General features: G+C 38.5%; 1 protein-coding gene across 1 annotated transcript; it reads left to right on the top strand.

The window, feature by feature from the left end:
* Positions 1–17,553: 17,553 nt before the first annotated feature.
* LOC104249163 (coatomer subunit epsilon-1) lies at positions 17,554–21,274 on the top strand. Its single transcript, XM_009805540.2, has 7 exons — positions 17,554–17,838; positions 17,933–18,022; positions 18,805–18,956; positions 19,969–20,104; positions 20,181–20,336; positions 20,611–20,690; positions 20,986–21,274. Exons 1-7 carry the CDS (start codon positions 17,671–17,673, stop codon positions 21,077–21,079), a joined length of 876 nt encoding a protein of 291 aa, XP_009803842.1. The 5' UTR covers positions 17,554–17,670; the 3' UTR covers positions 21,080–21,274.
* Positions 21,275–23,163: the final 1,889 nt, after the last annotated feature.

Raw genomic sequence — 23,163 nt, forward strand, 5'->3', positions numbered from 1 at the left:
TCCGCACTCACTAGAGGTGTGCAGAATCTAGAGGGGCTCCTTCAGCCCAAGCGCTATAACAAGCCAATAATGGCATAAATCAATAAAACATGTTGTGGCGAGCAGCCCAATCCCACAACTGTCACTCATAATCAGGCTCTCGACCTCACTCAGTCATCAATCTCTCCAGTCTCACCCATGGGCTCACAATGTCATGAAAACTGACCTGGAATAATGATATGATGTATGAATAAGTAACAACTGAGACTGAGATATGATATGAATGCATGAATGTGACTAAGTACGAAATATCAATGAAATCAATGAGAAGACATCTGTCACGACCCGGATTTCCCAACTTCGGGGTCGTGATGGTGCCTACTAATAGGAGCGCAAACCTTAACTACTTGTTACGCTTCCATATTGCTTCATTTTAACAAACACAAGGCGATAACATGATAACAACGGAACTTTAAATAATTAAGCGGAAGTCAACAATTAAATATCTTAAGTCTACATCTATTACAACTTTTAAAACCTCAAATACCCAAAACCTAGTGTCACAGATTATCTAAGATTTCTACATAGAAGGTCTGAAGAAATAACAGTACGTTGTTTCTGAATAAGAGAGAATGAAACAGGAAGTAGAGATAGAGGGAGACGCCAGGGCCTGCGGACGCCTGTAGTCTACCTTGGGTCTCCGGGTGGACTAAAGGAAGCACTCCAACTACAGTCTGAAAGATGCTCCTAGATCTGCACACAGTGCAGAGTGTAGTATCAGCACAACCGACCTCATGTGCTGGTAAATGTCTAGCCTAACCTCGGCGAAGTAGTGACGAGGCTAGGACCATACTACCAAATAAACTTGTGCAGTTCAAATGTATATACAGCGGAAAAGAATTACAGAAAATAACCAGTCAATGTGGGAGGGGGGAACATGCTATGGGGGAGATATTAATTCCGAATAGAAAGGCTTCAAGTAAGGAAAGAAACAACACAACTAGAATATCAACAAGGAAGCAGAGATCAACAATTGCACGGCATCACCCTTCGTGCTTTTACTCTCAGCCTCACCAAAGCAGTAATATAATAAAAATGTGCACAGCATCACCCTTCGTTCTTTTGCTCTCGTCCTCACCAAAACAATCATGTAATCAAAATGTGCACAGCATCACCCTTCGTGCTTTTACGCTCTTTCCTCACCATATAATCAATAGAATCGGCACGGAATGGCACATCGTGTGGCATAGCATCACCCTTCGTGCCTTACACTCTTCCTCATAATAATAAACAATGCACAGCATCACCCTTCGTGCTTTAACTCTCTTCCTCACCCAAACAATAATCACAAATAATAGGGTAAGGAAATAAAGGAAACTTGCAATAAGAACCTCGGCAAGGGAACAATAATTAATCAATTAAATCCCGGCAAGGGAACAACAATTAAAGAATTAAATCCCGGCAAGGGAACAACAAATAAATCAACAATAGCCCGACAAGGGTGACAACATAATGGCCTCTTCTCTTTCTCAATTTTTCTTCACAATTCACTTCACAACTCGAGCCAATACTCTAGAGGTTCGATTATCACTTATACTTTCACAACTCGAGCCATTGCTCTAAAAGTTCAATTGTCACTTATACTTTCACAATTTCACTATACAACTTGAGCCAACTCTCCTCAATGTTCATAGGTCACAATTCTTTCCACAAATTTTAAACAACAATTAGTAATCTTCACCAAGGCATGAATAATACAACGAAATCATGAAAACCACAATATAAGACCCACGGTCATGCTTGACACCAACGTATAGATACTTGCCACCATGCCTATATGTCGTACTCTACAAGAAGCAAATAGCAAATAGGACACAACTCCTAATCCCTCAAGCTAAGGTTAGACCAAACACTTACCTCGATGCCTCGAACACAACTCAAGTTTCAATTATAGCTTTACCCCTCGATTCCACCGCCAATTCGCTCGTATCTACTCACAAGTTACTTAATTACATCAATAAATGCTAAATGAATCAATTTGAATGCATGAAAATGAGTTTTCTAAAGTTTTACCCAAAAGTCAAAAATTGTCCCCGAGCCCACGTGGTCAAAACCCGAGGTTCGAACCAAAACCCGATTACCCATTCCCCCACGAGCTCAAATATGTAATTTGTTTTGAAATCGGACCTCAAATCTAGGTCCAAATCCCTAATTTTTGAAAAAAAAAACTAGGTTCAACCCAAAATACCCAATTTCCCCCATGAAAATAGTTGATTTGCAGTTGAAATCATGTTAAAAGATGTTAATGATTGAATAAAACTAGTTAAAAACGACTTACACTTGATTTGGAGAAGAAAGGTTGTTTGAAAAATTGCCTCTTATGTTTTTGGGATTTTTGAAAAGTTCAAAATAACTGAAAATCTCGTCTATTTATACCCCTCTTAGACCCTCTCCGCGGACCGCATAAAAAGGACTACGACCGCGAAACTCCACCGCAGAGTGCAAGAAATCGAGCACGGCCGCAAAGTCTTGGCCTTGCTCACCGCGGGCTGCAAAAATTCCACCGCGGCCGCAAAGCTTCCACTGCGGACCACGAGACCTGGAATCAGAGACCTGCAACTTCTCTGAATCTGCAACTTTTCCCTAAGTGTAAAAATATCCTGAAACTCACCCGAGCCCTTGGGGCTCCAAATCAAATGTCATACTAACTCAAAAAAATCATATGGACCTACTCGTGTAATCAAATCATCCAAATAACATCATGAACATCAAATTAAGTCTCGAGATCAATGAAATTTTCTCCAAAACTTCTTTAAACATAAATTTTGCAATTTAAGTCTGAATCACGTCATATGACATCCGTTTTTCACCAAATTCCACAGAAAAGTCTTAAATCATATATAAGACTTGTACCGGGCGCCGGAACCAAAATACAGGCCCGATACCATCACGTTCTAATCAAATTCCATTTCAAATTTCTTTAAACAATTCCAGAAAACAATTTCCTTTAAATATTCATTTCTCGAGCTTGGGACCTCGGAATTCAATTCCGGGCATATGCCCAAGTCCCATATTTTCCTACGACCTTCCAGGACCATCAAATCATTGGTCCAGGTCCGTTTACCCAAAACATTGACCGAAGTCAAATTAGCTCATTTTGTAATCAAAACTTATCATTTTTCACAGATTATCTTATTTAAGCTTTCCTGCTATGCGCCCGGACTGCGCATGCAAATCGAGGTGACTCTAAATGAGGTTTTCAAGGCCTCAGGACACGGAAGTTTCATTTTAAAATAAGTGATGACCTTTTAGGTCATCACATTCTCCACCTCTAAAACAATCGTTCGTCCTCGAACGGACAAAAGAAGGAAGTACTTGAGTTGGGGAAAAGATGGGGATAACGGCTCCGCATATCGAACTCGGACTCCCAGGTCGATGCCTTAGGAGGCTGACCTCTCCATTGAACACGAACAGAAGAAAAACTCTTCGACCTCAACTGCCGGTCTAGAATAGCTATCGGCTCCTCCTCATAAGACAAGTCCTTGTCCAACTGGACAGTGCAGAAATCTAACACGTGGTATGGATCGTCGTGATATTTCTGGAGCATGGACACATGAAATACTGGATGCATGACTGATAAACTCGGCGGAAGTGCAAGTCTATAAGCCACCTCTCCCACTCGATCAAGAATCCCAAGCGGACCGATGAACCTAGGGCTAAGCTTTCCCTTCTTCCCAAATCTCATCACTCCCTTCATAGGCGACACTCGAAGTAACACCCGTTCTCGAACCATAAAAGCCACATCTCGAACCTTGTGGTCTGCATAACTCTTTTGCATGGACTAAGCTGTACGAAGCCTATCCTGAATAATCCTGACCTTGTCCAAAGCCTCCTGAACCAGATCTGTACCCAACAATCGATCCTCTCCTGGCTCAAACCATCCAACCGGAGATCGACACCGCCTACCATATAAAGCCTCATAAGGAGCCATCTGGATACTCGACTGGTAACTATTGTTGTAGGCAAACTCTGATAGAGGCAAAAACTGATCCCACGAGCCTCCAAAGTCAATGACACAAGCTCGGAGCATATCCTCCAAAATCTGAATAGTCCGCTCGGACTGCCCGTCCGTCTAAGGATGGAATGTTGTACTCAACTCAACCTAGGTGTCCAACTCTCGCTGAACTGCTCTCCAGAAACGTGAGGTAAACTGCTTACCTCAGTCCGAAATGATAGATACAGGCACACCATGAAGACAAACAATCTCCCCAATATAGATATCAGCTAACCTCTCGGATGAATAGGAGACCGCCACAGGAATGCAATGCGCTGACTTGGTCAGCCTATCAACAATAACCCACACTACATCGAACTTTCTCTGAGTCCGTGGGAGACCAACAACGAAGTCCATAGTGATACGCTCCCACTTCCACTCGGGAATCTCAATCTTCTGAAATAAACCATCGGGCCTCTGATGCTCGTACTTAACCTGCTGATAATTCAAACACCGAGCTATATATGCAACGATATCCTTCTTCATTCTATGCCACCAATAATGCTATCACAAATCCCGATACATCTTCGCGGTGCCCCGATAAATAGAGTACCGGGAGCTATGGGCCTCCTCTAAAATCAACTCTTGGAGCCCATCCACATTAGCCACACAAACTCGACCCTGCAATCTCAAAACTCCATCATCATCTAAGGTAACCTACTTGGCACCTCCACGCTACACCGTGTCCCTCAGGACACACAAATGGGGATCATCATACTGCCGATCATGGATACGCTCTAATAAAGAAGAACGAGAGACCATGCAGGCCAATACACGACTAGGCTCAGAAATATCTAACCTCACAAACTGATTGGCCAAAGCCTGAACATCCAAAGCAAGCGGTCTCTTACCGATCAGAATATAAGCAAGACTGCCCATACTGACTGACTTCCTACTCAACGCATCGGCCACCACATTGGCCTTTCCCGGATGATATAAGATAGTGATATCATAATCTTTCAACAGCTCCAACCACCTCCTCTGTCTCAAATTCAACTCCTTTTGCTTGAACAAATACTGAAGACTCTTGTGATCAGTGAACACCTCACATTCCATGCCATACAGATAATGCCTCCATATCTTCAATGCGTGAACAATGGCTGCCAACTCCAAATCATGAATCGGATAGTTCTTCTCATGAATCTTCAACTGCCGCGAAGCATAGGCAATGACCTTGCCATCCTGCATCCACACTACACCAAGACCAATACGAGATGCATCACAATCAACTGTATAAGGCCCTGAACCTATAGGCAAAACTAACACTGGTACCATAGTCAGAGCTGTCTTGAGCTTCAGAAAGCTAGCCTCACTCTCATCTGACCATCTGAACTGGGCACCCTTCTGGGTCAACTTGGTCATCGGGGCTACGATAGATGAGAACCCCTCCACGAACCGAACCGACGGTAGTAGCCTGCCAATCCGAAGAAACTCCAAATCTCTATAGCTGATGCTGGTCTAGGCCAGTTCTTGACCGCCTCAATCTTCTTCGGATCAACTTGAATACCCTATGTTGATACAACATGACCCAGAAATGCAACTGAACTCAACCAGAACTCATACTTCGAGAACTTAGCATATAACTGACTATCCCTCAAGGTCTGAAGAACCACTCTGAGATGTTGCTCGTGCTCCTCTCGGTTGCGGGAATATATCAAAATATCATCAATGAAGACTATCACGAACGAGTCTAAATAAGTCCTGAACATTCGGTTCATCAAATCCATAAAACTGTTGGGGCATTGGTCAACCAAATGACATGACCAGGAACTCATAATGCCCGTACCGAGTGCGGAAAGCTATCTTAGGGATATCGGATGCCCTAATCCTTAATTGATGGTAGCCAGATATCAAATCAATCTTTGAAAACACCTTGGCACCCTGAAACTGATCAAACAAATCATCGATCCTCGGCAATGGATACTTATTCTTGATTGTGACCTTGTTCAACTGCTGGTAATCAATACACATTCTCATCGATCCGTCCTTCTTCTTAACAAACAACACCGGTGCACCCCAAGGCGAAACACTGGGTCTAATGAAACCTTTCTCAAGCAAGTCTTGCAACTGTTCTTTCAACTCTTTCAACTCCTACGGGGCCATACAATACGGCAGGATAGAAATTAGCTGAGTGCCTAGAGCCAAATCAATTCAAAAGTCAATATCCCTGTCGGGTGGCATACCCGACAGGTCTGAAGGGAAAACATAAGGAAACTCTCAAACAATAGGCACATAATCAATAGAAGGGACCTCAGTACTAGAATCACGAACATATGCCAAATAGGCCAAACACCCCTTCTCGACCATATGCCGAGCCTTCACATACGAGATAACATTGCGGGTAGAATGACCAGGAGTCCCTCTCTACTCTAAACGGGCCAAATCCGGTAAGGCTAAGGTCACAGTCTTGGCATGACAGTCCAAGATAGTGTGGTAAGGTGATAACCAGTCCATCCCCAATATAATATCGAAATCGACCATGTCTAAAAGCAACAAATCCATACGAGTCTCAAGACCCCCAATCACCACAATACAAGAACGATGGACTCGATCTACCACAATAGAATCACCCACCGGTGTAGACACATAAACAAGAATACTCAATGAATCACTAGGCGTGACCAGATACAGTGCATAAGATGACACATACGAGTAGGTAGACCTTAGATCAAATAACACTGAAGCATCTCTATCACAAACCAGAATAGTACCTGTAATGACTGCATCTGAAGCCTCAGCCTTAGGCCTGGCTGGAAGGTCGTAACATCGGAGCTGGGCCCCACCACCCTGAACTACATCTCTGGGACGGCCTGTAGTTGGCTGGCCTCCACTTCTGGCGGCCTGAGCTCCACCTCTAGTACCTTTACCTCCACCTCTAGCTGGCTGGGCGGACTGTGGAACACCTGGTGCCTGTACCATAGCACAAGAACCCTGATGCTGAGAGCTACTCGATGCTCGAGGGCAAAACCTAGCAATGTGACTCGGATCACCACACATGTAACAAGCCTTCGGCTGCTGAGACTGCTGACCCTGACGACCTGAATGACCACCCCGAAAACTCTGAAGCGGCGGTGCACTGATAGGAGCAGGTGGTGCACTGTAGGACTGCTGATCGGAATATTGCATCTGGGGACCACGACCACCTGAAGTACCGTGAGAAACCTGGAGCGCTGATTGAAAGGGGCTAGGAGGATGGCCTCTACCATACGAATCTCGATCTCCGGATGAGGTACCACTGAATCGGCCTGAATGACAGGGCCTCTTGTCTGACCCATGACCGCCTCCCTATGACAGGACCTCTCAACTCTACGGGCCACATTGGCCGCCTCCTGAAAAGTAATCTCACTCTCAGCCTCTCTAGCCATCTGAAGATGAATCGACTGAATAAGACCATCAATAAACCTCCTCACCCTCTCTCTCTCGGTGGAGAGTATGATGAGAGCATGGTGAGCTAAGTCAATGAACCTGGTCTCATACTGGGTAACAGTCATGGAACCCTGCTAGAGGTGCTCAAACTGGCCTCTCTCTGAGTAACGGGGAGAAACTTCTCCAGGAATAACTCTGTAAACTGTTCCCAAGTCAAGGCTGGCGATCTGGCTGGTCTCGCTAAGCAATAATCCCTCCACCAAGTCTTGGCGAATCCAAATAAGCGAAATGTAGCAAAATTGGCCCCATTGGTCTCGACAATGCCCATGTTCCTGAGAACCTCGTGGCAGTTGTCTAGATAATCCTGGGGATCCTCAATAGATGCACAGCTGTAAGTAGAAGTGAAGAGCTTGGTGAACCTATCCAGTCTCACAAAGCATTGGCAGACATAGCCGCTCTATCACCGGTCTAAGCTACCACACTCGGTTGTACTGCTCCAACTAGCTGAATCGCTGGAGTCTGAATCTGAGTAGCTACCTGCTCCTGAGTACGAGTAGCAGGAGTCAGGGCCCCTCCTCCAACCTGAGAGACGGCTGGTGTTACCGGAAGCAAGCCTGCCTGGGTGACACTCTCCATGAGGCCCACTAATCGGACCAGAGCATCCTGAAGAACTAGGGTAGCAATAAACCCCTCTGGGACCTGAGTTGGGCCCACCGGAACCTCCTCATCAAAATCAACCTGAGGCTCCGTCACTGGGGCTGCTACTCGGGACTGAGATCTGCCCCTACCTCGGCCTCTAGCACTGCCTCGGCCTTGCCCTCTGCCCCTTGTGGGACTGCTGTCGGGGGCTCGGGCTGCTGAGTGGAGGATAAGGAAGCGCGTGTTCTCGCCATTTTGCGAAAGAACAGAGTAGAAGTTCAATTAGCATTGAGAAACAAAACCTCACGACAGGAAAGAATAAATGTGAAGTTTTTCCTAACTCTACAGCCTTTGAGGGATAAATACAGACGTCTACGTACCGATCCCTCAGACTCTACTAAGCTTGTCTGTGAACTATGAGACCTATGTAACCTAGAGCTCTAATACCAACTGGTCACGACCCGGATTTCCCAACTTCGGGGTCGTAATGGCGCTTACTAATGGGAGCTAGGCAAGCCAAACCTTAACTACTTACTACGCTTCCATATTGCTTCATTTTAACAAACACAATGGCAATAACATGATAACAACGGAACTTTAAATAATTAAACGGAAGTCAAAATTAAATATCTTAAGTCTACGTTTATTACAACTTTTAAAACCTCAAATACCCAAAACCTGTTGTCACAGTGTCACAGACTATCTAAGATTTCTACATACAAGGTCTGAAGAAATAACAGTATGTTGTTCCTGAATAAGAGAGAATGAAACAGGAAGCAGAGATAGAGGGAGACGCCAGGGCCTGCGGACGCCTAGAGTCTACCTTGGGTCTCCAGGTGAACTGAAGGAAGCACTCCAACTACTGTCCAAAAGCTTCTCCTAGATCTGCACACAGTGCAGAGTGTAGTATCAGTACAACCGACCCCATGTGCTGGTAAGTGTCTAGCCTAACCTCGGCGAAGTAGTGACGAGGCTAGGACCAGACTACCAAATAAACCTGTGCAGTTCAAATGTATATATAGCGGAAAAGAAATACAGAAAATAACTAGTCAATGTGGGAGAGGGGAACATGTTGTGTGGGAGATATTAGTTCCGAATAGAAAGGCAACAAGTAAGGAAAGAAACAACATAACTAGAATATCAACAAGGAAGCAGAGATCAGCAATTGCACGGCATCACCCTTCGTGCTTTTACTCTGAGCCTCACCAAAGCAGTTATATAATAAAAATGTGTACGGCATCACCCTTCGTGCTTTTACTCTCATCCTCACCAAAACAATCATGTAATCAAAATTTGCACAGTATCACCCTTCATTCTTTTACTCTCTTTCCTCACCATATAATCAATAGAATCGGCACGGAATGACATATCGTGCGGCACGGCATCACCCTTTGTGCCTTACACTCTTCCTCATAATAACAAACAATGCACGACATCACCCTTCGTACTTTAACTCTCTTCCTCACCCAAACAATAATCACAAATAATAGGGTAAGGAAATAAAGGAAATTTGCAATAAGAACCCCGGCAAGGGAACAACAATTAAACAATTAAATCCTGGTAAGGGAACAACAGTTAAACAATTAAATCTTGGCAAGGGAACAACAAATAAATCAACAATAGCCCGGCAAGGGTGACAACATAATGACCTCTTCTCTTTCTCAATTTTTCTTCACAATTCACTTCACAACTCGAGCCAATGCTCTAGAGGTTTGATTATCACTTATACTTTCACAACTCGAGCCATTGCTCTAAAAGTTTAATTCTAACTTATACTTTCACAATTTCACTATACAACTTGAGCCAACGCTCCTCAATGTTCATAGGTCACAATTCTCCACAAACTTTATACAACAATTAGGAATCGTCACCAAGGCATGAATAATACAAAGAAATCATGAAAACCACAATATAAGACCCACGGTCATGCTTGACACCAACGTTTAGAAAATCGTCACCATGCCTATACATCGTACTCGATAAGAAGCAAATAGCAAATAGGACACAACTCCTAATCCCTCAAGTAAGGTTAGACCAAACACTTACCTCGATGCCTCGAACATAACTCAAGTTTCAATTATAGATTTACCCCTCGATTCCACCGCCAATTCGCTCGTATATAGTCACAAGTTACTTAATTACATCAATAAATGCTAAATGAATCAATTTGAATGCATGAAAATGAGTTTTCTAAAGTTTTACCCAAAAGTCAAAAATCGCCCCCGGGCCCACGGGATCAAAACCCGAGGTTCAAACCAAAACCCGATTACCCATTCCCCCACGAGCTCAAATATGTAATTTGTTTTGAAATCGGACCTCAAATCGAAGTCCAAATCCCCAATTTTTGAAAAAAAAAACTAGGTTCTACCCAAAACACCCAATTTCCCCCATGAAAATAATTGATTTGAAGTTGAAATCATGTTAAAAGATGTTAATGATTGAATAAAACTAGTTAAAAAGACTTACAATTGATTTGGAGAAGAAAGGTTGTTTGAAAAATCGCCTCTTATGTTTTTGGGATTTTTTAAAATTGCAAAAATAACTGAAAATCTCGTCTATTTATACCCCTCTCAGACCCTCTTTGTGGACCGCATAAAAAGGACTGCGACCGCAGAGCTCCACCGTGGACCGCAAAAAATTGAGCGCGACCGCGAAGTCTTGGCCTTGCTCACCGCAGACTGCAAAAATCCCACCGCGGTCGCGGAGTCCCCACCGCGGCCACGAAGCTTCCACCGCGGACCATGAGACCTGGCTTCAGAGACCTACAACTTCTCTGAATCTGCAACTTTTTCCTAAGTGTAAAAACATCCCAAAACTCACCCGAGCCCTCGGGGCTCCAAACCAAATGTCATACTAACTCAAAATTTTCATATGGACCTACTCGTGTAATCAAATCATCAAAATAACATCATGAACATCAAATTAAGTCTCGAGATCAATGAAATTTTCTCCAAAACTTCTTTAAACATAAATTTTGCAATTTAAGTCCGAATCACGTCATATGACATCCGTTTTTTCACCAAATTCCAGAGAAATATCTCAAAATCATATATAAGACTTGTACCGGGCGCCGAAACCAAAATACGGGCCCGATACCATCACGTTCTAATCAAATTCCATTTTAAATTTCTTTAAACAATTCCAGAAAACAATTCCCTTTAAAAATTCATTTCTCGGGCTTGGGACCTCGGAATTCAATTCCGGGCATACGCCCAAGTCCCATATTTTCCTATGGACCCTCCGGGACCGTCAAATTATGGGTCCGGGTCCATTTACCTAAAATGTTGACCGAAGTCAAATTAGCTCATTTTATAATTAAAACTTATCATTTTTCACAGATTATCTTATTTAAACTTTCCGGGTACGTGTCCGGACTGCGCACGCAAATCGAGGTGACTCTAAATGAGGTTTTCAAGGCCCCGGGATACGGAAGTTTCGTTTTAAAACAAGTGATGACCTTTTGGGTCATCATAACATCAAGAAACGACCGCTAGAGGTCCCAACAATATCGGCATAAAGCCTAAACATGATATCTAGCATGATGTACAACTCAATTACTTTATCACATGGTGACAAACACAAATATCAACAAAGTGGGTCACTAAACAGTGCTCTGGAAATAACAGAATCACAACTCACAAGGTGCACACCCACACGCCCGTCACCTCAACACCAATCACATAACACATAATTCAGGGTTCCATACCCTCAACACTAAGTTTTGAAGATTTACTTATCTCAAAAAAGTCAATTCCAAATGCCGAGCAAGCCAAGCGATCCTCCAAGAGTGTCATCTCACGCGTAGCGACCTCCGAACGGCTCAAAACTAGTCAAAAGTAACTCAAATACATCAAACAATGCTAAAGGAACTAATTCTAATTGAAAAGGGTTGAATCTTTAATCTAAAGCCCAAAATTAGCCAAAAAAACTAACCCAGGTCCGCACCTCGGAACCCGACAAAATTTACAAAATCCAACAACCCATTCAATTACGAGTCCAACCATACTAGTTTCACTCAAATTCGACTCCAAATCGGTATTCAAAACTCCAAAATTCACTTTATGAAATTTTAGACAAAACCCCTAAATTTCACTTTGAAATCATCAATCAAATGCCAAAAACGAAGATGGATTCATGAAATATAACCAAAATCGATTTTAGAACACTTACCTCAATCCATATGGTAAAAATCACCTCAAATATTATACTAATCCGAGCTCTCCAACTCAAAATATGATCAAATGAACAAACCTTCCATATTAAGTAATTTTCCCCAGCCGTTCTGCCTCGTTTTACGTGTCAAACAATCTCGAAACTTGCTTTTGATGCCTCCAATGGATTTCTTGTGAAATTTTAATCAAGATAGGCTTTTAAATCACTCCATTTGACCTTATAATGAAAGAGATATGTTGGTTCCAATATTTGAAAATAGTGCATATTTTTAAATACGAAGCAGTGACAATTTCGTAATTAATCTAAAAAAATCTGGCAACCCGTTTCTTAGTAAAATGATCTTAAAATCTTCATACGATGTCCAAATTCGACGATTCTTTTTGTTATGCCTCCGTAATTACGATACGGATCTAATGCTTCAACCAAAAACTGAAATTGGAGCTCATTTGCTTAATTTGGTACCATTAATGCTTGAAAAAACGACGTCGAAACATAAGAAAAACGAGCGCAACACAGCCCAAACCTATCTGAAACTCACCTGAGCCCATCTGGACTCCGTACGAATATACCAACAAGTACTATAATATAATACGGACCTACTCAAAACCTCAAATCACGTATAACAACATCGAAACGACGAAATAAATCTTAACTCAAACTTAATGAACTTTCGAACTTTCGACTTCCAGAACTCGCGCCGAAACATATCAAATCAACTCGGAATGAACTCAATTTTTGCACACAAGTCCTAATGCATCATACGGAGCTACTCGTGCTCCCAAACTACCGAGCAAAGTGCAATTGCTCAAAATGAGCGGTCGGGTCGTTATAGGGGGCATAACCCCAAATGTTTGAGGCGCGTTTTTGTAGTGAGGTGTAAGCCCCAAAGACTTTTTCAAATAAAAACAAAATTTATTGAATAAGTCTTTCATATAATACCCAAATTCTCAAAAATGAGCTTGTAATTACTCAAAAGTTTTAAAAAGAAATTGAAATGTATTAAATTTAAAAGTCAAGACCTCTTTTTATTGATTGTAGCCTAATTTATGGTGTTTCCCAATTCTTTATCTTGTCCGCTAGTATGCTAATATCTCCCAAAAGTAACGAATATTCAATTTTCTTTCTTTACAAATACAAAGAGAACTACATTCTTCTTCCTAACATCAAGTTCAAACTTCAAATTGTACGTTAGTCATCCTTTTTGTTCCTCCATGTAGAAAACTTTATTCTTTTCGACTCAAGCTATTTGTGCTTGTAAGTAGCATATAATAAATTATTTTTGACTACTTTTTGTGGGGATGGAGCACATCTATATTTATATATATATATATATATATATATATATATATATATATATATATATATATATATATATATCACATATTTATAGTTTTCTTCAATTTTACCTGTTTATATATATATTTACTGTAATTATATTATTTTATAAAATATTCAAAATTAAATACATATGGAGCTTACGCTCAGTGCCTCGGGGCTTACGCATCGCTAAGGCATATGTAAAACGCTTCGCTTTACTCCCACGCCTTTTAAAACACTCGTACTAGCTAGTTGTAGTAGTCCATAAAACATACTTATAGTGGAGTACTATTTTTGTTTTTCAAAACACTAGCTTTTTGGTATGTGCGTTGCGCGTGTACCCCATCTCAATGAGTATAATTTATTTTTCTTTACATCAGAGTCTCGCTTCAAAATTCTTCGTTCGTGCGAAGACTCTATGCGTATCCACACCAGACCGATCCTTTCTATCTATTTTTTGGTCAATAAAAACTGCAAACAAATTGAATATCTTTTTACCCTTTAAACATAGAGTTCACACTAAACAAAAAAGTTATTTAATTATTTACCTAATATTTAAAATTTTAAAATATACTATAACTTTATTATTATTATTATTAAATTTTTCCTTATTTGAACTTTATAAAAAGTCCTAACATTTAAGACTTTAAATTCAAGTAAAATTTGCTTCCACAAATTATTTACTTTTTAAATTAATGAGCTTTACAGCTTGTTTGGATGGTTGTTACGTATCGTTTCATAATGTATCGTATCGTATTGTATTGTATTGTACTGTATCGTTTGATGAATACAATATTTGGATGGATTGTGGCATTTTATCGTCGTTTCATGGTATCACACACCATTAATATGATGAATAAACTTGCAATATTATAAAGAAAAATTATGATACGGTATATAAAAAGGTAGGGTAAATGATAAAATAAAATTACTGAATACTAATGAAGGATGAGATTGAGAGAAAACCCCAAGGAAACGACGCGATCACACCAAATCGATTGTTATATAAAGTGGCACATGTCATCGTTACGTAACGACGGATTTAACGATACGATACAATAAAATTTAAGTAACAATCAAAATAAATATTGTATTTAAAGTAACTATACGATATGACACAATAGTAACAATCATCCAAACAAACTATTAATTTACACGTTACTCTAAATTTTGAGAATATTGCTTCCTTGTTAGTATTTGTTTATTTTTTATTTTGTGACAGTTAGAATGGTTGTTTTCTATTAGATAATTATTCTTAAATATGATAAAACAAATTAAACGACTATTTTGTGTAGTATGAAATCTATTTTTAAAGCATAAAAAGACAAATGACATTTAATTAAAGGTTTTTGTGTTTTTAATATAGTATAGAGTAAAAATAAATATAGATATAAATTATTAAAATTGACGGCAAATAAGAGAAGTTGAATCGGCAGAGAGGGCGACCTACTTGGATACCTTTATATTTTATTCTTATAATGTGTAATTGACGTGTTCTTTCTAATTTAAGAATTCCTAAACATACCGAAGATCTGAAGAAATATTCGTTTTCAAATGAAGAAATTACAATGTTAGATCTTGACTCAGACTCATTTACTTGTCTGTTTGAAGGGATAACATTTATATTTTGATTCTAACAAGGAAATATGACCGAAATCTAGTGTCATTTCTTTAAAGCAATGCTCTTGTACCTAGTTCAAATAAGGAAAACTTTAATGATTTTTTAATTTGATTTTAAGGTCCTAAATATTAGGTAAATAATTTTAATTACAATTTTGTCTAATGTGAAAGTTACTTTCAAAGGGTAAAAAAAACGAACAACATTTCGCTAAGCGCCTTCGTGTTTTTAATATAGTATATAGATAGATAGATAGATAGATAAATAAATAGATAAGCTAAAACAGTTTTTCGAGAACAACCTACCAAAGGATGACGTTTTTAAAGAAACAAATAAGAAAAAATATATATGGCTTTTGATCTTTTTTTAAAAGGGTTTTATTATTTATTTATTGTGAAATTTTAGGTATGCCAAAATACATTTGGTAGGAAATGAAGATGTTTTGACGATCTTATCCTTTTAAAAATTTTATTTTTACTGTTTACTTAACTGGTTATAGTTTAAAATGTGGTAATGACAAGCTTAAGTTTTTTTAATTTGCTGATGTGACAAGATGTATCAGTTTTCGATGTCGAATATTTGAATATTAACACATAGGGTGTGTTTGGTACTAAGGAAAAAAATATTTTTCAATTTTTTCATGTTTGATTGACTTAAATGTTTTGGAAAATATTTTTCTTTAGAACTCATTTTCCTCCAATTGGAGAAAAATATTTTCCTTATCAAGAGAAGGGAAAACATTTTTAAAGACTCCTTCTCAACCTTCCCCACCGTCACCAACCCCCACCCCTACCTCCCCCCTCCAAAAAAGGTTTTTTTTTTAAATTTTTGTTTTTCCGTTACCACCCACCCTGCTACCCCTTCACCCCATCCACAGTCTCCACTTCCTCCTCCTCCTCCCTCCCCCCGCAAAAAAAATTATCTTTTTTTTTTTCAATTTCAAATTCTGTTTTTTCGTTTTTCTGCACCATCCACCCGCACAAAAAAGAAATATTGTAATTTAAATTTCTTTTTTTTGTTTTACTGCACCCCCCCTCTCCGGAAAAAATATTTTTTAAATATATTTTTTAGTTTTAATTTTTTTATTTATCGGTTTAAATGTTCAAAATTTTACAAGTTCCAAAATTATGAGTTTGGAAGTTTTTGGGTTTAGAAATTATAAAGTTTACGGGTTCGAAATTCTGCGTTTTTGAAAGTTTAGCAGTTCGAAAGTTTATAAAATTTGTGGGTTCGAAAGGTTATTTGTTTGAAAGTTTATGACTTCATGTTTATTATATCTAAATTATTTATGAATACTCACACTTTTCTTAATTTGCGTACCAAATACCGAAAAATGAATAAAATTACTACTTATTTTCCAAGAAAATATTTTCTTGAAAAATATTTTCCACGGAAAACATTTTCCGTTATACCAAACACACCCATAATTGAGTCATTTTAATGATGCAATTTTTTTTTTTGTCATTGCTAGTACAACAGGTAAAGTTCAACGACTTTAATGAAATAAAATAATATTTTTATTGACTTTACTTACAACAGAAGAAAATGCATGGAGTATAGAGTGGCCACCTCGAGCTCCATCATAATATGTTGGAACTCCATTATAATATGTTGGAGTTCTAATATACTTAAGCTGAAACTCCATTATAATATGCTAGAGTTCCAGTACACTTATGCTGGGGTAGTTTTCGGATTTTGAACAGTGTTTTCGTTCAGATTTATCTTTACATGAAAGTGGCTGAATTTCGATTACTTTTGAAACTGTGGTTATTTTTGAATGATCACTTGTAAATCTGGCTATTTTTGAATTTCTCCCAAACTAATATAGTGAAGAAAAGAAAAGAAGTAAAAATAGCACGGTATAGCCAGTTTTCGGACTGGTCATTCAAAAATAGTCAGCATTTACGAAGTCAATGAAAAATAGCCACTATTTTGCTGCAGTAGAGATCGATCCCGCATAATATACTGGAGTTCGGTGCACCTGTGTGTGAACTCTAGTATGTTATGCTGGGCCGGTATACTTTGCTGACTCCAGTATAATATACTAGAGACTAGAGCAACGGTGCTCCAAACTCCATTATATTATACTAGACAATTATACTTGCTGGAACTCCAGCATATCTAGTGTACTTATGCTGGAACTCCATCATATTATGCTGGAGTTCCAGCATACTTATCCTGGAACTCCAGTATAATATGCTGGAGTTCCAACACTGATATATTTTCCGGCTTTTGAACAGTGCTTTCACTCAGATTTATCTTTACATGAAAAGTGGCTAAATTTCGATTACTTTTGAAACTGAGCTATTTTTGAATGACTAGTTGTAAATTTAGCTATTTTTGAATTTCTCGCACCAAAAAAGATGCTACCCGGCCCAATAACCAGAGGCCCGCCCAACTCATTCCTAACGCTCTTTGCTCAATTGTTCTCCTCTTAAAAGCCATTTTCTGAGATCTGAATCTAAACAATACTAGCAAAGAAGAAGAATTATTCTGTTTGAGAAGAAAAAAGGATATTTGAGAAATGGCAGCAGCAGGACCAGACCCGTTGTTCGGATTGAGGAACAACTTCTACATAGGTGCATACCAAGCCGCAATTAACAACAGTGATGTTCCCAATCTTTCACAGGACGACGCCGTTGAAAGAGACACTCTTGTTTACCGATCTTATATTGCCCTAGGGAGTTACCAGGTTTTGATTATTTGGGATTTGATTGAATTCTTCTGTGATTGTAAATTCTTTTTGTATTTACCAGATATTTTCTTTTTTCTTTTTCTCATTGCAGCTTGTGATCAATGAGATCGATGCATCAGCTCCTACTCCACTTCAGGCTGTCAAATTGCTTGCTTTGTACCTTGCTAGCCCTGATAATAAGGTGAACATTTTTATTCCATTTCCCCCCCTTTTCACTCCAGTGATCTTTTGGTAAAATGCTAGTACTGCGTCTTGTTATCCGTAATTTTGAAGGTGTCCATAATCGTCTAGGTTAACACATAGATCTGACTGAAAATTGAGCCCCAACTAAGAAGGTTTTTTTTGGGGAGGGGGGGGGATACAGGAGTGGTTTTCCAATTGTTAATTGTGTTTGTCCCTTACATAATTTAATGCCTAGTGGTAATATTTAGCGGTCCAATTTATTATCCTCCTCTTTTACCATCTTTCAGCTAGTTTAATCTCCAGATATTGAGTGTGATCCCAATGTTATTGTTTGGGTAGCTTTGTCAATTTAGTTCTTTGAATCCCTTTTAATTTAATGAAGTAACTAGTTTTTTGTCTGTGTTTCTTAAAAGTACGAGATACCCCTGATTAATGACATATTATGTAACGTATAGTGTTTTGCCTTTTGCTAATTCATGTCCCGTTCCATAAGCTGGAGGGATTTATGCTGGGCATGATTGGTACAACTCAAGTACGTCCATCCATCTATTGTATATGTTGCAATTTAGGAATTTCAGTTCAAGTGACATTACGGGATAAGTTCTCTCTCCTATTTGATCCCTGATAAAATAAAATGAATAATTTATTTGTAACTATCTGAAAGGTTTCGGTAAATGATTTATTATAATCTTCAATTTTCTGCTTTGCAGAAGTGTTATTCCCTATTTGTTATGGACTATAGGGGGGTAATTAGTAATAACTTTCTTCTTTATTTTGTAGGAAACAGCAATTGCTGGTCTTCATGAATTGTTAGGAGACCCAGCCATAGGAAGCAATCCTATATTAAGGCTTATTGCTGGGATTGTGTTCACGCATGAGCAGGATTACAATGAAGCTCTGAAGCACACAAATGCTGGTGGAACAATGGAATTGTGAGTTGCTACTTTTATTTTGTTGTATGATTACTTAGAAGATCACTATGCTAAAATGTAGAAAACATTGAGGAATTTGCTTTGTGATGGATTGATTGCTTTATTTTCTGTGACTATTGGCATTGTACTAATTATACTATGGTGCTTCATGCTTGTGTGCGTCTAAATACAGTTCTATTCTTTTAAATGACTTACTATTTTTCCTTAGCAAAGGACTAGTGCTATTCAAAAAATCTGTGTCAGGAACTCTGTGAGCTCTCATTCTGAGACAAAAGACGTGTATGTGAGATGTGATAGAGACAATGGTCGTCTACCAGAAAGTATTAAAGAAAGGATATAATAACATAACTTTTTTCCCCGGGGAAGTATAAGTAGAATCCACTAATTATCTTAGTGCAATCCTTTGCAAGTATGAGTTTATGCTGGATCAACTGGCAGCTAATCAATCGCAGAATCTTAGTTGTTCAACTCTAAACCCTCTCTCCAATCCTCCATTTCTCAAGTGGCTCTTTCCAATTTTTTTGTTTGATTATCTACTTCTGTTTGTGCACTTTTTTTACACCATGTTTCACTTTTCAATATCTGTGTCCCTTTTAGTTAATTCTTAATTGCTTTACCAATCACGGTATTGTAATGAATGGAACTTAATCATTTTGAAGTTTGTGGATAGTGATCACATCCTGGAGAGATTTGGCTAAAGAAACTGTAGACTAATACATCTCCATACCTCATCATGGTTGAATTCGAATTAAGCTAGATTAAGAAGCTTCCTTTCAAACTGAGTTATCGTTCCGTTCCTGCTTTACCTGGCTATAGTTTCTAGATATACCTTGTCAGGTTTTTAAGTTATAAAACTGGAAATGTTGTAGTGCTAACGTTTTTGTGTTTCTGCTTTAACTGATTTGAGGTCTGGAATACTTTTGTCTTTTCCGACCATCTACTTTGATGATTGACTGATTGAGTTTATGTATGAGAGTATCTTTCATTTCCCTTACTAAAAGTGTTTATGCAGGCATGCTTTGAACGTCCAGATACTCATTAAGATGCATAGGTCAGATTATGCAGAGAAACAGTTGAGAATCATGCAGCAAGTTGATGAAGATCATACACTAACTCAACTTGCGAATGCATGGTTAAACTTGGCAGTGGTACCTAACAATTCCAATTGTTGGCCGGTTCAAAGACTATTAGTCAAGAATATTCATAAATATATTTTATTTTCAGGGTGGTTCAAAGATACAAGAAGCATATCTTATTTTCCAAGACTTCTCTGAGAAGTATCAGATGACTAGCTTAATCCTGAATGGAAAGGCTGTTTGTTGCATGCACATGGGTAACTTCGATGAAGCTGAGACGCTGTTGCTTGAAGCCTTGAACAAGGTCACTTTGACATTATCATTGTCTTCTATATTTATCAATTAAGCTTTTTATTACTTATAAAAGAATCAATTTATCTGCATATGTCCAAATTCTGTTGATTGTACTGAATGCTTTTGGTAGTTATTCACTAAGCAAAAAATTACTCAGAACGCATTATCTTGGCATTTGCAGCTTTTTTTATGTCTTCTTGTTAAATGCCCACAGTTTTTATGAAAATATTTAAGAATGTGCTCCTCCATTCCTATATCACTTGGAAGCTTATTGATTTATGCAGGACGCAAAGGATCCAGAAACACTGGCTAATCTGATTGTCTGCAGTCTTCACCTTGGAAAACCATCCGCCCGTTATCTCAAGTATGATAATTAATATTATTATCATTTTGCTTAACTTTCTTATGAAAGAATTACATGTTATAATTTGCCAGATTAAGTCATATCATTGATTCACAGCTTTGGAAGTATCTTTGGTTCATAAAAGTTCATGTTAATCTAGGCTGTTAGGCCTCTTCTAGTTCCTTGTTTAGTTTCATTAGCCTCATGAGTTTAGTGAAATTCAGGAGGAACCCCCTATTATACTGAGTGTCAATTTGTTTTCATGGTAGCAAGAAAGGATAACTAATGGACTGCTTTGTGTGACTTGGTTTTGCAGCCAGCTGAAATTATCGCACCCAGACCACACACTTGTCAAGCGTGCCGCATCTGCTGAAGAAAGTTTTGATAGAGCAGTCCAAACTGTCGCTTGAAGAATGGACTTTATGTTAATGTTGTTTCAGTTATGGTCCTTTCTGCTACTGAGGTTGCCGCATGTCGATTTGTTTTCCTACTAAAGTACCAAGTCAACAAGCAATTGTAGAAGCTACAGTATCTTTTTGGTTATTCTCACTGAACAATTTAACGATTGGCATGTCAATCAGTCAATATAAAAAATTTACCTGCAATTTTTTATAGTTTCTTGGCCAATGATTGATAAGACTACGTCCGTGAAGATCGTTTTGTGATAATTATTGTTTGATCTGGCGGGATGTAACTGTTAGTCAATTTTGATGTTCTCATATTTTTTTATAGCTCTAGTTCTTGATATAGCCCTACGCGTGGGAGGTAAGAAAAAGAGCAAACTTCATTTGTAGCCATTCGGGGAAAACTAATGACAATAAGTAGCCACAACATAAACCATACAATTAATAGCCCAAAACCAATTACAAGGGCGAGCCCAAAACTACTGTCACTCTTCCCCTTTCAAATTTCAAACTTTTCAATTTCATAACCTACTTTAACCCATACATTTCCCTTACTTTGCTACCTACTTAGAGAAATTCTAAGTAAATTGTTTGGCTTACTTCACAATAATAAGTATACTTGGTTTACTGCAAAAACCGCAAAAATTGAGGGATTTTCCTTCTGTCTACTTCACAATAATTAGTAAAAATTGTGTGCGATAGTCACTTTTTAAAGTGGTATTTACATTTTATGAAAATGCTTAGCAATAGTAGCCACTAGTTTATTAAAATTGATATGAAAAGACTGTGTTACCCTTTTTTCTATCTCTTTCATGTTAGGGAGAAGAACTGTGCCGCCGTTTGTGAGACGGCAACTGCCGTGGACTCCGCCGACGTCTATGATCTTGATTTGTAGACTAACACATATCAGTAACTTATTCTGTTCATCACTATTGCACTCTTTATCATCCTCATCCTTTATATTCCCAAAAACATCATTAGACAAATTATCTTGGGACACTAAATCGTCGTCACTTGTATTTTCATCAGACTAGTAATGAAAAGGTTATATAGATTTGTCTTATCAATGTTGCATCCAAGCCGAATCTGACATCAATCTTATATGTAAATTGCAATTATTATTATTATTATTATTATTATTATTACTATTACTATTATTATTATTATTATTTTGTGAAAATATACAAATAACGTTTGGTTTTCTACTACGTTATGGATCATGAACTTACAGTTACAAGTTCAAAAGTTAAGGACACCTGGTCCTAAACTTTGAGTTCCAAGTTCAAAAGTTAACGACACTTGGTCCTGAACTTAGAATTACAAGTTCAAAAGTTAAGGACACTTGGTCCTGAACTTAGACTAACAAGCTTAAAAGTTAAGGATAATAGGTCTTGAACTTACAGTTACAAGTTCAAAAGTTAAGGACAATAGGTCCTAAAGTCCTGAACTTAGACTAACAAGCTCAAAAATTAAGGATAATAGGTCCTGAACTTAGGCTAAGAAGCCCAAAAGTTAAGGACAATAGGTCCTGAACTTAGACTAACAAGCTCAAAAGTTAAGGACAATATGTTTTGAACTTAGACTAACAAGCTCAAAAGTTAAGGACACTTGATCCTGAACTTACAGTTACAAGTTCAAAAGTTAAATACACTTGGTCCTGAACTTATACTACCAAGCTCAAAAGTTAAGGACAATAGGTCCTGAATTTAGACTTACAAGTTCAAAAGTTAATGACATATAGTCCTGAAGTCCTGAACTTAGAGTTGCAAGTTCAAAAGTTAAGGACACTTGGTCCTGAACTTTATGAGCAAAAGGGTGTTTTCGTCCGGGCAAATAAAGTTTATTAAAACGGTGGTTAAAGACTAAAGACATTTTAAATAGTGGCTTAAATATAAATACATGTGTTATTAGTGGCTAACCATGCATTTCTCCGTAATAAGTATACTTGCTCCAAGTCCAACTAACATTCATAAAAGATAGCCAAGTTGGTGGGGTTTTGTTTTATAGACGACTAAACAAATACAATAAAATATTAATATTTTTATGTCCTCCCTACTCAATTTATGTAGTGATAATTAAAAATGGAGGAA

Source organism: Nicotiana sylvestris, chromosome 2, assembly GCF_000393655.2.
Source record: "Nicotiana sylvestris chromosome 2, ASM39365v2, whole genome shotgun sequence".
Classification (NCBI taxonomy): domain Eukaryota; kingdom Viridiplantae; phylum Streptophyta; class Magnoliopsida; order Solanales; family Solanaceae; genus Nicotiana; species Nicotiana sylvestris.

What these genes read in the sequence shown, in the direction of transcription:
- LOC104249163 (XM_009805540.2), top strand. Translation starts at nt 17,671, where the DNA reads ATGGCAGCAGCAGGACCAGACCCGTTGTTCGGATTGAGGAACAACTTC. An exon ending in TTGCTAGCCCTGATAATAAG is followed by an intron (nt 18,023 to 18,804) that starts GTGAACATTTTT and finishes TTTATTTTGTAG; the next exon opens with GAAACAGCAATTGCTGGTCT. An exon ending in GCTGGTGGAACAATGGAATT is followed by an intron (nt 18,957 to 19,968) that starts GTGAGTTGCTAC and finishes GTGTTTATGCAG; the next exon opens with GCATGCTTTGAACGTCCAGA.